The sequence below is a fragment of the Oreochromis niloticus genome, linkage group LG7 (genome assembly GCF_001858045.2).
Source record: "Oreochromis niloticus isolate F11D_XX linkage group LG7, O_niloticus_UMD_NMBU, whole genome shotgun sequence".
Taxonomy (NCBI): domain Eukaryota; kingdom Metazoa; phylum Chordata; class Actinopteri; order Cichliformes; family Cichlidae; genus Oreochromis; species Oreochromis niloticus.
Genome location: NC_031972.2, coordinates 53109445 through 53124198, shown reverse-complemented (window position 1 = coordinate 53124198; position 14754 = coordinate 53109445). Strand labels below are relative to the sequence as shown.

Below are 14754 nucleotides of genomic sequence, written 5' to 3'. Positions count from 1 at the left end.
ATGGCTTAAACTGTGTGTAATAACATTGTCGAGAAGGTCAATGCAATAAGAATGCCATTCAGTCGTCCCTGAAATACAAAACTTTGACCTGCATATGCAATAAGAGGCCGCAATAAAGAACATGGTCACTGCAGTCAGGTGGCTGTTAGATAATCCTCTCACTTTATACAGCAACTTCAGAACACTTCTAGGTTTTCACATGTACTTTGTGGCCTGTGCTTCCCCGGTTCACAGACACTCCGCAGCTCTCCACAGTGAAAACATTCACTCTCAGATGTCACGAGAACTACAAGGTCAAATCTCTCTATATAGTCCCTGTCTAGACTCATTGTGTTATGCTTTAAAGTTCAGAGAAAGCATGTCTTATTGATCTGACACAGTAAAATTTTATTCCAGTGTCAGTTGCTCCACTGCAGCTCTGATTAGGCTTTAATTGAGATCTGGTAGTGTAGGCTGATGGTATTATTACCAGAGGTGTGGACTCGAGTCACATGACTTGGACTTGAGTCAGACTCCAGTCATTAATTTTATGACTTTAGACTTGACTTGAAAAAATAAGACTTGACTTGGAGTTTTACACCAATGACCTGGGACTTGAATTGGACTTGAACCGGTTTACTTGAAAAGACTTGATATTTCACCCCAAATCTAAAATTTAACACGCATATTATATAGAAAGTGGGCACCATTAATTTAATTCATTCATTCATTTATTCAAACCACACTCCGTATGTATGTGTGCATGAGCTGTAGCACAGCCAATCAAATTAACCAGATTTTTTTTTTTATTATTATTTTTTAATAATTATGAGTTGTTTTTTTCAGGTACATAAACTATGAAGTAGTCACCAAAAAAACGAAATGCAATATGCAAAACATGCAAGAAGAGAATCACAGACAGAGATGGAACAACTTCCAACTTTGTCCGACAGTTGAAGTTGCATAACGAACGGTAGGTGGTGCTTCTCTTTTGCTACGATGAGATAACTGACTTCATCTAACTAGTAAATGTTGTCCAGGCTACGTTGATGATACTGTTTGGTTTTAATGTGTATGATATTTTTATCATGCTATTTTAAAGCCGGTCCTACAAGCGCATCCAAGAATAACATGCAGCTTATCTCAGAATTATCGGTGCAAATTATTCATGGAGTTAAGTTTGACTGAGCTGCATTTTATAGAGGTGCAATTTCACAATTTGTGTATATTTTCTAAGTTCACTATTTCGTCATGTGTTGAGAAAAACACAGATTTAAAAATTACATGGTCTAATATTTACATTTAGCATATAACTGTAACATTCTTTTTTTCGTTTTTTTTAAAGACTCGAAAGGACTTGAAATTCAAAGTTTCAGACTTGTGACTTTACTCGGACTTTTGCACCAGTGACTTGAGACTTGTCTCTGACTTGCCTGACATTACTTGAGACTTGACTTGTGACTTGAGGATAAAGACTTGAGACTTACTGGAGACTTGCAAAACAATGACTTGGTCCCATCTCTGATTATTAATGTCACCTCGGTGCTTCTGGTGGGTTTCCTCTTTTGTCTACTCACTCAACAGCACAGACGGTTCTTAATGTACTCGTAGGAGTTTGGGATATCATGTGATTCTTAGGTGTTTTATATAGCTTCAAAACACGTCTTGATGTGCTTGACTGGCAACTGTGACTAAAACAGAAATGAAATACAGGCTTAGTTTAAGGGCTAATATGATGTATGTGGCTCATCTGCTGGAATCACGTAAAAATACACCAAGCCTACAGCGACCTCTGCTGGACGATTTGTGAGTATTCCTTGTAGATAATAGATGTCTTTTTATTAAGCCTAAATCACGAGTGCTTTATTGCATACCAGCTGTGCTTTACTGCATAATAACTGCATATATTAGGTCTTGAGCCCAGCATACCTTGACCTTGCATATTTTATGAGTTGATGATACCTAAATAAAGCTGAAATAGAAATGCAGCCTTGCTTTAAGAGATGGAGTTGGCTTTATTTTATAACAAAAATGTATTTAAACAAAAAACAGCTGACATTCAGTGTAAAAAACACCTTATTTGTTTTAATTTTATTATTTAATTTTAATACTGCCATGGAAAAATGTGGATCATCATATCTGATTTACACCCTTTCTGGTTTTTACACCCTTTCAGGAAAGAGACTCCATGGACTATGATATTCACAAATGACATTGTGTTCTGTAGTGAGAGGTGAACAGGTGAAAGCCTGGAGAGGTGGAGGTATGCTTTGATGAGAAGAAGAAATAAAGTTCAAGCAAGACATAATACATGTGTGTGAATGAGAAGGAGACCGGTGGAAAGGTGAAGATGCAAGGAGCAGAAGTAGTGAAAGTAGATGAGTTTAAATACCTGGGGTGAACCATCCAAAGCAGTGGACAGTGCACAAGAGAGATGAAGAAGAGAGTGTGGGCAGGGTGGGTGTCGGTGGAGACAAGTGTCTGAGGTGATGTGAGAGAGAAAGATAGCAGCAAGAGTGAAGAGGATGTTTAACAACCTGACAGATATGCAGAAGGTTGGTGTCAGAGGAGGATGCTGGCAATAAGGTGAGATGGAGGCAGATGATCCGCTGTGGTGACCCCTAGAGGGAGCAGATGAAACAAGAAAATGGAAAATACAGTTGTGAGATGATAATAGTTTCAGCAGAGATGTATATAGTAAATCCTGAAGATACCACTACAGTTTGATTGCATTTTGTTATATTGAAGTTTGTTTGTTTATAGTTTAATAGCATTGAACGTTTTCAGATTTTTAAAAAATCTAAAAAAAAGTTCTAAAATAGCAAAAGTGTACTTTACTACCTGTTTACTTTGGCAATAGCTTAAAAAATTGCTTAAAAATATTGTTAACGCTATTGACAAAAATGAACCAATAGGATTCGCGTGTAGGGTGGCGATGGGCGGTACTTCCTGGGCAAAGGTTCCACTTGTTATGTAGCTGTTATGGAAGCGGTTTAACTTTTAGCAGGCAGTAAGGTCTCGCTTGCAGGAAAGTTCGCCGGCGTTTCTTCAACCGGACTTTAACAGAAACAGATTCATAAACAGTAACAGGGTCAGCAGGGACAATGCGGACCTCCTCGGCTGCACGCTCATTTGTTTCCCAGTATGCTAAAACTACTGCGTTGGTCACAGTAGCAGGTATGAAGTGACCCGACGCAGGTTCTTTTTCACAATAGCAGGTGTTGTGTGTTAAAAGAAAAACAAAGTAACTCGTATAATTGCTAATCACTGATTTACATTAATGGTCTGATCATACTCGTAGACTGTAAACAGCACACAGATGGCTGTCTTAGCTCATGCGCTTTTACAGACTGTGACGTTTACTTGACGTTGCATAAACACGTAGGTCTTTTGCGCACGGACCCAGGTGCTCGTTAAAATGACAAGTGCCTTTGATTTTGCATCACGTTTATAAGAATATAGTTAAAGTGAATTTCTTAAGCTACAACTTATTAACATCTAAACTAAATATTCACTAACACACTGTTGTAGGTGTGCCTGGGGCTTTACAGAGCAGTTTGAATGAGCTTTCACATGTTTGATGTGCCTATATTTTTTATGTTTTGTTTTTTAGGTAGTTTGCAAGCTTGTTTTATTTGTTACAAAAAAACAGTAGGGAACCTGATATTTTCACGGTCACCTTTGATGCCAATAAGTTTACATCCTAATCTATAATATGCATATCAGTATTTAATGTTTTATAATACCAGATTTTTTCATTTTAACTCTAGCTGCTTCAAAGATCACGACTGAAGATCTCCTCCAGTAAACTTTAGGTCCAACCAGAGTTATCATAGCTTTATAGTTACTAATTTGTTAGTATTTTTTATTTCGTCTCGACTTTTGCTTTTAATTCTGTTTAATTTCAGTTCGTTTCCAGTAGGTTTGCTCATTTCAGTTTAGTTTTACCCCCTCAGCTGTAAAAGGCTGATGGGGGATTGTCATCACCCTGCCAGGCGCCTAAGTTTGTAAATCCTTCAAATTAATAACATAGGTGCATCTACTAAATACCTCGGATGAGTTTAAATCTCAGTGAACTCAACCTAAAGGTCAGCGGTCTAGTTTTCTGAAAATGTTATTAATTTAAGAAGGAAGTCGCCTAGGATTCTCAAATTGATGCCATAGGTGTGTCTACAGGTTTGCCGGTATTTTTATTCTTTGAAAGTGTTGACTTTTATTTGAGTTTTTATTCGTTTTATTAGTTTCATTTTATGAAGGACATATCTTGAAGACAAGATTTAGACAATTCAGCTCATTTATTACTATTAAAAAGCATCACTTCTTGAAGACAGTGGACTCACAATCTTATAAACATCATCAAGCAAGCCTAGTGATAACACATGAGAATATTTCCTCTGTTTTTGCAGTTTGGTTAGTTTAGTTAGTTTAGTTTTCCATGTTCACAAAATTGTTTCAGCATTTTTTTTTCAAAAGCTTGTTTTTATTATTATTATTTAACTAAAATGTTTTCCCACATTGTGTTTTAGTTTTCCGTTTAGTTTTGGGGCCCCTGTCATAATACCTAACATCACAGATACACTGCCAAAAACCAATCAAGACAGAAAACAAGAACAAGAAGAAAATAAATGATTTAAAAAAGAAAAAACGAACGGTGAAACAAATAATGGTAAATTTATACCAATGACAAGAACTTTAGGCCCGCTCTATCTGTGTTAATGAGACCTGAGTAAAAGTGCCATCCTGTGCCATGAGTGGGAAGAAAGTTTGCCAGCCCTTTTCAGTTACCACAGTGTCTGTACTAATTAGTCAAAGACGTGGGAAATTATTAGCACGGAAACCCACTTAGTTTTTTTAGTAAGTGGGTTCATTGTGTGGTTAGACATAAAATCTATCTTTTTTTCTGTTTTGCTAGTTTACTGAGTTTGTATTTGTCTCTCATTCTGACTTAAATAAAGATCAGACCACATTTTTTGAGTATTTCAGAATTTGGAATCCTGGTGACTCAAAGAGGCTCACAATGATTTTAACATGCTTTTTTACCCAATCCCCAAACCCAAACTTGTTCAATTTGTAGTTATGTAAAATAGAGAAACAATGTTTTTAAAAAAAAAAAAAAAAGAAGATATTTATGCACATTTGGACAAAGAAAAAAACAGTTTTAATTATTTCTCAGATGATTTTAAGACGCTGTAAAGCTTTTTCTGTTAAACTCATTTGAGTGTATTATCTTCAGGGTGTGGAAGAAGGTGTCAGAAATTTACATTTGAGAAAATCTTGGTCCTAAAACATCTGTTGAATCTGTGCAGTTGTGTTTTGTTTTGTTTTGTTTTTTTTGTTTTTTGTTTTTTTCTAGAAGGTGAAGACGGCTCTGATCAGTGGAGATTTAGAGCTGTCACTGTGTGGACATTTTTACAGGAGTGGGACTTTTTGGTTTGAAGAAGTGGATAGCAGGTGGTGTGTGTAACAGCAAAGCCCGCTTAGATGGAAAGACAGTCCTGATCACTGGAGCCAACACTGGGATTGGCAAAGAAACTGCTGTTGACATGGCTAGAAGAGGTTGGTGATTTGCCTGGATTAATATATCCGATTTTATAATCTAATATCTGTTCAGGCGTAATGATTTTGCTCCCGCATTGCAGGCGCGAGGGTTATTCTGGCTTGTAGGGACATGGAAAAAGCTAATAAAGCTGCAGAAGAAGTGAAAAAGAGAAGTGGAAATGACAGCGTGATTGTCAGAAAGTTGGATTTGGCATCTCTACAGTCAATACGCCAACTTGCCAAAGATGTCCTAGCAAGTGAGGAGCGCCTGGATGTTCTCATCAATAATGCAGGTGGATGTATAAATCACATCAGACCCACTATGGTGTGATGTAGCATATTATGCCAGCTTTGTGACTGTGCATTCGTGTTTAACAGGCGGTAAATACATTTCCTTTGATATTCCTACCTTTAGGCATAATGAGCTGTCCAAAATGGAAGACTGAAGATGGCTTTGAAATGCAGTTTGGTGTGAACCACCTGGGCCACTTCCTTTTAACGAACTGTCTGTTGGATCTCCTGAAGAAGTCATCGCCGAGCCGCATTGTGAATGTCTCCAGCTTAGCGCATGAGAGAGGTGCAGTTTTTCCTCTTTTTTTCCAGTTCATATAAAGAGAATTAGTTGTTTTTTTTTTTTAATCTCTCAAGAATGTCATCCTTTTATATTCATTTAATGTTAAATACCACATCTGTGAATAAGGATGAAGTGCTTGCTCTCAACAGGTCAAATCTATTTTGATGACATAAATCAGGACAAAGATTACCAGCCTTGGAGAAGCTATGCTCAAAGTAAACTAGCTAATGTCCTCTTTACAAGAGAGCTGGCCAACAGGCTGCAAGGTGCTGCATTTATTTTATATCTACATTTCTATGTGTCGTTACACATTGAATGGGATTTCATGTCCTTGTAATGACTTGTGTCCTGCATCTTGTCATTTTGCAGGTACTGGTGTAACAGCATATAGCCTCCACCCTGGTGTAATCCACACCGAGCTTGGCCGACACTTCTGGCCCACAGTGCCCCTGTGGAAGAGGGTTTTCTATATGCCCTTAGTGTTTTTCGTCAAGAATCCGACAGAAGGAGCTCAGACCACCATCTACTGCGCTGTGGAGGAAAGCCTGCAAAATGAGAGTGGACTCTATTACAGGTCAGTCTGTGTAATTCAACAGATGGGCTCTTTATTGATAGACAGCCAAAAGGGATATTGCTCGGCTCGGCCATGTGGGGGAAATGGATCATATTGAGAACAACACTAACATACTCTACTGAGACTGGTATTGTGAATGTGTAATGAAGCATATTAGTAATGAAACAGCTGGACTCTTCTTTCTCAGTGCAGTCTAATGCAATATCTTCCCTCAATGGATGTGCAGACACAGGAAATGAATCTGATACCAGTTCTTTATTTTCTTCAAATTTATACTCTGAATACGTCATTGCATGGGAGTCATTGGATTCATTTTGATGATAGGGAACGTGAGTTAGGGATTGCTTTTGTACTTTAAAAAACTACAAGTACCCGATAGTAAAAGCAGAAATTTTCTAATAACACTGATGAAGAAACTACTCAGTGCCAGTCAGTCATGTCTAGTAGGATTCTCCAACCTCTCAATGGGCCTTTTAAAGGTGACAACAGTGAGCACAGTTGATCTGCGTACAGTAAAATAAATGCTTTTGTTGAATATAATTAAGTCCAGTTAACACAACTGTTTAAAAACCTAATGTGTTAACATGCTGTGGATTTTTCCACAGCATGATAATTCCTCTATGGATGAAAAATGTTGTCCAAGTCCAGTAAATGATGTCAGCGTGAACACTGATTCAAATCCAGTGAATTAGACGGACACATCTAAAACATAACGAGCAGACACATTAACGTTCATTTGGGGTCGTGTACTTAACCTTTTCGTGAATGTTAAATAATTATTCACTCTCATTTTAACTCTGGTCTTACTCCTGGGGGACAATTCTGTGTTTTTAGCTGCTGAGTCCTAAATTCTGACCACCATCTAATCTGGTCTATTAACTGTCATCTGTTTGTTTCTGGGCTTGTAGAGCAGTGTAGAGCAGGCTCATCGAGGCTTTTATGCAGGAAATAGCTGTGTGCTACAGGTGAAAGCTTAGCTGATGAGACCAGAACTGTGGGTTGGAAAATCAGAGCAATTATCTAAAGAGACTTAAAGGCCTTGTAGAGGTGAGGGGTGTTTGGTGAGTGACTCATTTGCAACTACAAGCGACCCCTTTTACATTGTGAGCATACTACAGTAGCGATTTAGCACTAATATAAAAATGTGGATTAGCACAATTTTAAAACGAGATTTTGATACAAGGAATCTTTTTGAGACAGGAAGTCAAGATCGTATGATAAATAAAGGAATCATCATGTCAGCAGGGTCGCTGCTTCAGTGTGCATGCCCAGAAAAAAACGTGCCTAGACAAAATCACAGTCAATATAAACGCCACAAACCAGCTGCAATACAGTGACAGCTTTCCACCTTTTGCAGATTTCCAGTATTTCCTTTCATTACTGCTGACATTACCTTATCAGGCATTCCAGCCATTTACCAGTGAATGACTGACATTTAAGTGGTGCTGCATGTGTTCAAGATTTTAAAAATGGCAAGAACTGATTGCACACACACACACACACACACATATATATATATATATATATATATATGTATATATATATATATGCCGGCAGCACATTTTAAAGTATCTGAGGCCTGATGAGGATCACTTTCCATTAACTCTTCACATCACAATGACCATTGACTATTTATTCATTGTATTTATTGTGTACCTAACACACTGTGTAACAAACACTGTTTAGCATTTATCTACTAAAGAGCCATGCTCACATCTAGAACTGTTTTGCTAAAATAAGCAAGGTGTCATGTTTCAGCTGTGTGCAGGCAGAAGGACCCAAACGCAAAACTCACCGAGACAAAAGTGAACTCAAAACACTGCTTTATTGCAGGCTAGCACAAAAAATATAACAAAACTAAACTGGGACATGGATCACTAACACACAGGAAAACACAGCCATGAGGGAGACTACGACACTGACAAAGAGAAAACACAGGGCTTAAATACACAGAGGGATAACGAGGGAATTAGACACAGAAGGAGAGCACAGCTGGGAGTAATCAGGCTGGACGAGACAAGGGAAGCAAAACTAGAATCACTCACATGAGACACGGACCTTCAAAGTAAAACAGGAAACACTGACTGAACTCTAGACATGCAACTTAACAGCAACCGAGGAGACAGAACATAGGGAAACATGGGACAGAAAGGCACAGTAGACACAACATGGACATAACGCCACAGGGAAAGAGTAAAACAAAACAGAACCTCTTAGAAAATAAAATAGGAAACATAATGAAACGCAGACATGACTACATGAACTTGACAACAAAACAGACATGAAACACATGAAGGGCAAGGGAGAATAAACAGGGGTTGGAAGACACAAGGGGAATCTAATAACGAAGAACTATAACAACCTAGGCATGATGAAAAATGAACTGAAAACCTAGAGGGCTTAAACATAAACATGAACATAACCTAAAACTCCAAGACGCTGGGTCAAAAGACCCAGGATTGTGACACAAGGCCTTCCCTAAAAATAGATTGTCTTGATGTTTCTCCACAGTCTGTGTATTTATTAATTCTTCATCTGAAGTGAGCAAGTATGTAATCTCTTGTTTGTTTGTCTGTCTGTTTGTTAGCAGTCTAACATCCACAGTTTTCAGGATATCATTTTCAAATTTAGTGTGATACCAATAACAGCTTGAGCTGATTTAATTTTGGTGAAAATCAAGTCAAGGTCGTACCAAATGCGAAAGTCAGTAAAAAACCCCAATTTTTTATGGATTGCCTTCAAACAATATACAAGGTCTTGTTGGGCATGAGTACCCGGGTTGGCTAAGCATTTGACCTTGACCTTTATTGTTGAGGCTCAAAATTGACCTTGGAAAAAAAATGCAAATATAATAAGTATTAGGTGCCATATGAACGGGAACATGAAGAGTGCTCTACATCACACCTCTTATTTTTTTTTCCCTATGACACCCTACGATGTCAGAATGAACCCATAACAGGCTGAGATCAACATGTTGTAATAAAATAATAATAATGATAATAAAACATCAAAGGTTTAGTATAGCCTTTGCCCTTTAAAGGAAGTCATGTTTTCTGAGTGTTCTTGTTTGAAATTAGAACATTTTAAGATTTTCCTTAATAGTTTTTTTTTTTTTAGCAATTACAAAGCATATGCTTTAATCTTAATTTAAACTGCTGATACTAGAACCTGACTGATATTGGACTTTTAAGACCGATACCCATATTTGGAATGTTGCTTTGTTGTCACCACAAAGCATGAGTTACTCATTTACACTTCTCCGATCGATGCCAACAGGGAAGTTGCGGGTGGCCATCTGGTGGAATATCTGTGTAACATCAACATTTATAACATAATTGGAGGTTTTAGTTGTCACCCATACCGATATATCGCCACATAACAAATATCGGTTTGGCTCTACTTGATGTTATTTTTGTATATAAAGAGAAAACTGACTCTTTTGGTCTTTGTATGAAATTATATTGGTAATGACATAACTAATAAATATCTAAATTCCTATAATTATCTTTAAGAAAACAGTATAAAATATTAAGACATTGTTGCTTTGTAAATTATCCTCTGATTGCATATCTTGACTGTTTTATCTGACTGATTAACTTGTTCTTGTGACTTAATCAACTCAGTATGAACAGATCAAGTTGTGTGTTTAACACTAAAATCTGCACTGATTACAGCGACTGCGCCCCTAAAACAGCAGCCCCTCAGGGTCTGGATGATGAAGCTGCCAAGAAGCTGTGGGAGCTGAGTGCCTCTATGGTTGGTCTGATGTAGTCACAGCGACGATGATGATGATTTTGATGATGATTGTCATCATCGCGGTGCCACTGGACTGCCAAGTGGCCTGAGGAAAGAACTGGTACTCTTTCTAGTGAACATCTGCGTGGCTAGTAGCAGCTGAGCTCCTAATTAAGGATAACAAATGAACAAAAGACAGAAATTCACAAGTGATAGACATTTATTTAGAATATACAACAAACTACTTGGAAAAATACTATGAATTAAATTAAGTTTTTTCTTAAACAGAAGCAATGCTTCACAGGTCAGTTACATGGAAGCTGTATGATCTTTAGCATTGATTGCCATTAGCTTGAAATGACATTTTAATTGATGGATTTCACCAATATCTGTGTGGACTAAGGGTTAAAATGTCATTTATTGTTGCTTGGGTTTATCATATAAGAATTATATATGAATGTGCTTTAGCTTTTTGTAACACTGCTAATAGTGGTATTCAGTTTCTTTCTCTTGGGCATTAAAGTGCTGTTATACATAGCCCATTGTTATACCTGTCTTTTAAGGCATACCGTTTATCCACATCCTATGTATTCATCACGAGTCTTCATTTTGATCCATGTGAGACCAGCAGTGCTGAGACAAAACTCATGTTGGTTACATCACCATGAATTAAAAATTTCTTTATACAAAATTTGTATCTGCTCATCACTTTTTTCGGTTTCTTTTTAAAGGCACTTTGTACAGAATTGCTACAAACAGTCCAATTTCATCTTACCCAAAGCTACATCTCAGACAAGTGCATCACATTTTTTTTTCTTTTTCTGTTTTTTTTTGTGAGACAGAATGTCCATTATGGTGCTAATTACATATGCACAAAGTGCACCCTATCTGCCACCAGCTACAAATGTACCCTGTGTGTTCCTTTAATGTTACATGATCAGCTAGTTCAGAGGAAAAGTACCATATCTTGGCATTTACATTCAAAACTGTAAAACATATACAGCAGATGTTGTGAAGTCAAAAGATAGTTATCCTTAAGGTTGAGTGTGACACGGGGAGGAAATCTACCTATATTGCTCAGTTTTAATGTATCTATATATCCTATCTATATTTTTTAATTACACATAATTCAACAACTAGATGGCTGTGAGTCTACACAAATGACACAAATGACTCGTGTAGACTATGGATGTACTTCCTCACAATCTATGGTGTTAACATCTCTACTTCCACAATATTTGCTGCATAAACTTCATAACTAACTAATGCTCTTCAAAATCAGAAAGCTGTTTCATCTGTTCCACTTGCATAGAGTGCCTTCTCACAAGTTTCTTCTTCAACTTGAGGCCACCTCTCTTTGGTGTGTTTGGTGCTACTGGAGCTATAGATCTAATACCTGTGGCCAGAGGTGAGGAGGGCTTGTTACTAGCCCCGATATCGGGAATGGGAGGGTTTGGGTTTATGTTAAGAGGGGGGAGGTGGCCTGGCCTGGTGTGGGAGATGTGATCCAGCAGAAGTGTGCCTGAGCCTCTTCTCTCCAGGAGGCCAGGTGCACGCCTGCGTGCTGTGCTGGGAGAGGATGTGCTGGCATTGCTGTCTAGAGATTCTCTGGAGCTGGTTAACATCACAAGTGGAGAGGTGTTTAGTTTTCTGCGCTCCACCGGGACCTTAGGAGAATCTAACATGGCAGAGTCTGAATAGAGCTGTGAGTCTGAGTCATAGTGATCATTCCCCAGGTGTCTCCTATGCATTGTGTCTCTCAAACTGGCTAGTCCACTGCTGCAGCTGCTGCTCTCCTGCTCTGTAGGCACCGTGCTGCGCCGTGCCAGTGGCTGGTGTTGGCCTAGCGTTCTCTCATATGATGGTTTAGATGTTGGAGGAACTGATAATGAGGTGGTCATTTTGCAGGGCTGTTCTCCCACTAGTGGGAATAAGCTGTCCTTCCCGTCTACACTGTTCTGTCGAGATAAAGCCGACCTCTTACTCAGAGAGAGTCCGTTTACCCCTGCAACAACATCCTCATCAGAACTAGCTTTCTTACTCTCATCATGGGCGGCGGTGGCGGCAGCGGCAGCCAGAACAGAGGGTGCAATCAACCCCCAAGGCTCTGATTGCAGCCGCTTCAGTTGAGGCAAACGTGCACGTTTGGGGTTTGCAGGCCGCCGCGTCGGCGATGTGGGCCCATTGGCAAGCTTCGAAGCTGAGCTGGAGGTTTTTAGCTTTGTCTGGAAACTGAAGACTGTGTTTTGTTGCTCTTGCTCAGGTGAGGGCGATGCTGTGACGTTAATATCAGAGGGAGAGGTGCAGTACGCCGGGGAAGATCTCTCAACCAGCTCTGGTGATGGAGGGACATTTAGATACTGTTTGGTAGTCTTAGTGCCAGATGGTGACTTGTCTGTGGTGATTATGATCACCTCCTTGCCTTTAGCTTTGCATGCATCCAAGAGCAGTTTAAGTGTCTCCTTGTCATCTGCGTTTATGGCGTAGACCAGCGCTGAGGCCCCGCTCCTGTCTTCCAGGCTGGGATCAGCACCATTGCTCAGTAGGTGATCCACCACTTCGTGTCCAGCCTTGTGAATGCAGGCGTGCATTAACGCTGTCCTACCTCCTTTGTCCTGTATGTTAGGGTCCGCTTGGTTGTCCAGCAGATATTTTACGAGCTTTGCCTTACTTACACTCTGCTGGTCAGTGTGTGTGGACATGCAGGCCACCATGAGAGGTGTCTCCCCACGTTCATTGCTCTCGTTGATGTAGGCACCTCCTTCCAACAAGAGCCTGGTGAGCCTCAAGCGTCTGAGCCACACTGCCTTCAGGAGTGAGTTTCCATCTGTCCGCAGTTCCAGAATATCTGCCATTTCCCAGCCAGTCACAGATCTTCTCAGTACTGAACTCACAGCTCGCAGCCCTTTGAACAAATTTGTGGAATTAGTTCAGCTTACATAGTAAAATGAGTGATTAATACCCACTTTGTTTGTCTGCTTTTCTATTTGTTATCACTGCCAGCAGGTGGCAGTCTGTTACAACCTAAAACAAAATAAAAATAAAACTTACTCTGACAGATCAGTGAAATATAGTGCATATATTGTTTGTTTAATTATTGAAATGGAATCAGTGTTGTACAAAAAACTGTCAGTTTTCCTAAAATGCTGATGCCCTTCCTCAAAAATCAAGTATATCCACGCAGAAGTCAGCGTGGTAACACACCTGTTAGAGTCATAAACACTACTGATAGATGTGTCATGATGTCATAATCAAAGTATATTTTTTTTTCTAAATCTCTATCTAGACAGCAGTGCCCCTCGCCCCCCACCCAACATACTGATACTGACACAAAAGCCTCCGGTACCCACTACAAGTAAGCATAAACCTAATTTTTTCTCCTTTCTGGGATGAATATGCGAGAGGCTGCGCGTAAATGCGATGTTTGTTATCTAAATTTCAAATAGTGATCCAAACATCTGTTCAAGCCATTTAACTGGCGACATTAAATAACGTCACACTGAGCTCAAAGAGTCGCTGTCCGCGGTTCTCATTTTGGGTAACTTGGCTAGAAAGACGCGCTCCATTACAGATTGCAGTGTTCGTCGTCTTATTCTGCTTCAAATCCCAAACTGAAACATTTTATCTGCAGTTTGAATATTAATTTGCCAACATTAGACATACATTTGATTTCACATGCAACGCAAGCGGTCGATCTAATTTAACAGCCGCCGCTTTCATCGATACAAGATAGCGAGGTAAAGTTGAATTAATTAACCTTCACGTGTAATATTGTTTGTGCGACAGTTGTTTCCTTACCTGGTCAGAGAGGAGATTTTCCATGTTCAAAGTAACCAGTGCTCTGCCATCTGCGAGGGCGAAATTAAAGATTCAAAACAGAAAGTTTGTTGAAGTTCTCCACAATAATCCTATTTTCTTTTTTGTTTTGTTTTGTTTTGCAGCCGTGACTGTTCCCATCAATGCGTCTTGGTTTAGGTTACAGTGTGCCGTGCCTCTCTGGCACCATAACGCATGAGCTGTGTGGCTTTTGTTATGGAGGCACACCACATCAGTCCAATGGGGAGTATTCCTTTCACTGCGCACTCAAGGATCACAACCTGGAGATGCTGCGGGTTATAAATAACTTACTTTCTTGCTTGTTGAATGAAACGTGTATTCTCTTGACGTCAGAGTCGACCAAAATAAATTGCGTCTGATGAAAAACCTCTGTCTTGATCTTTATATCTGCAGGACACAAACAAAACGAGTGCTGCCTCCTAAAGACATGCAAATGATCTGCGCGCGCGTGTTATTTTAATTATGTCAAAAGAGCAGTTTGAAAATGAAAGCGGTGGGCACAGTTTGGCCTACACGT

General features: G+C 39.3%; 2 protein-coding genes across 4 annotated transcripts; one reads left to right on the top strand and one right to left on the bottom strand.

Annotated features, from left to right (window-relative positions):
- Positions 1-2926: 2926 nt before the first annotated feature.
- Positions 2927-14477, top strand: LOC100707601 (retinol dehydrogenase 11). Of its 3 annotated transcripts, XM_005470753.4 has the most exons (8): positions 2930-3156; positions 5395-5535; positions 5619-5810; positions 5933-6094; positions 6241-6357; positions 6461-6665; positions 13687-13755; positions 14342-14477. In XM_005470753.4, exons 1-8 carry the CDS (start codon positions 3084-3086, stop codon positions 14373-14375), a joined length of 993 nt encoding a protein of 330 aa, XP_005470810.1. In that variant the 5' UTR covers positions 2930-3083; the 3' UTR covers positions 14376-14477. The 3 variants fall into 3 exon arrangements, with proteins under 3 accessions (XP_005470811.1, XP_005470810.1, XP_003440457.1); XM_005470754.4 differs by lacking the exon at positions 6241-6357 and having other exon boundaries at positions 2927-3156; XM_003440409.5 differs by lacking the exons at positions 13687-13755; positions 14342-14477 and adding an exon at positions 10340-10867 and having other exon boundaries at positions 2932-3156.
- On the bottom strand, positions 10764-14345 carry ankrd34c (ankyrin repeat domain 34C). Its single transcript, XM_003440615.5, has 2 exons — positions 14199-14345; positions 10764-13305 (listed from the first exon to the last, which is right to left on the bottom strand). The coding sequence occupies exon 2, from the start codon at positions 13253-13255 to the stop codon at positions 11663-11665; it is 1593 nt and encodes a 530-aa protein (XP_003440663.1). The 5' UTR covers positions 13256-13305; positions 14199-14345; the 3' UTR covers positions 10764-11662.
- Positions 14478-14754: the final 277 nt, after the last annotated feature.

Excerpts from the sequence above, each read along its gene's own strand:
- LOC100707601 (XM_005470753.4), top strand. The coding sequence starts at position 3,084 with ATGCGGACCTCCTCGGCTGCACGCTCATTTGTTTCCCAGTATGCTAAA. Across the intron at positions 3,157-5,394 it reads TGCGTTGGTCACAGTAGCAG|GAGTGGGACTTTTTGGTTTG; the intron begins GTATGAAGTGAC and ends ACATTTTTACAG. Across the intron at positions 6,666-13,686 it reads GAGAGTGGACTCTATTACAG|ACAGCAGTGCCCCTCGCCCC; the intron begins GTCAGTCTGTGT and ends ATCTCTATCTAG.
- ankrd34c (XM_003440615.5), bottom strand. The coding sequence starts at position 13,255 with ATGGCAGATATTCTGGAACTGCGGACAGATGGAAACTCACTCCTGAAG.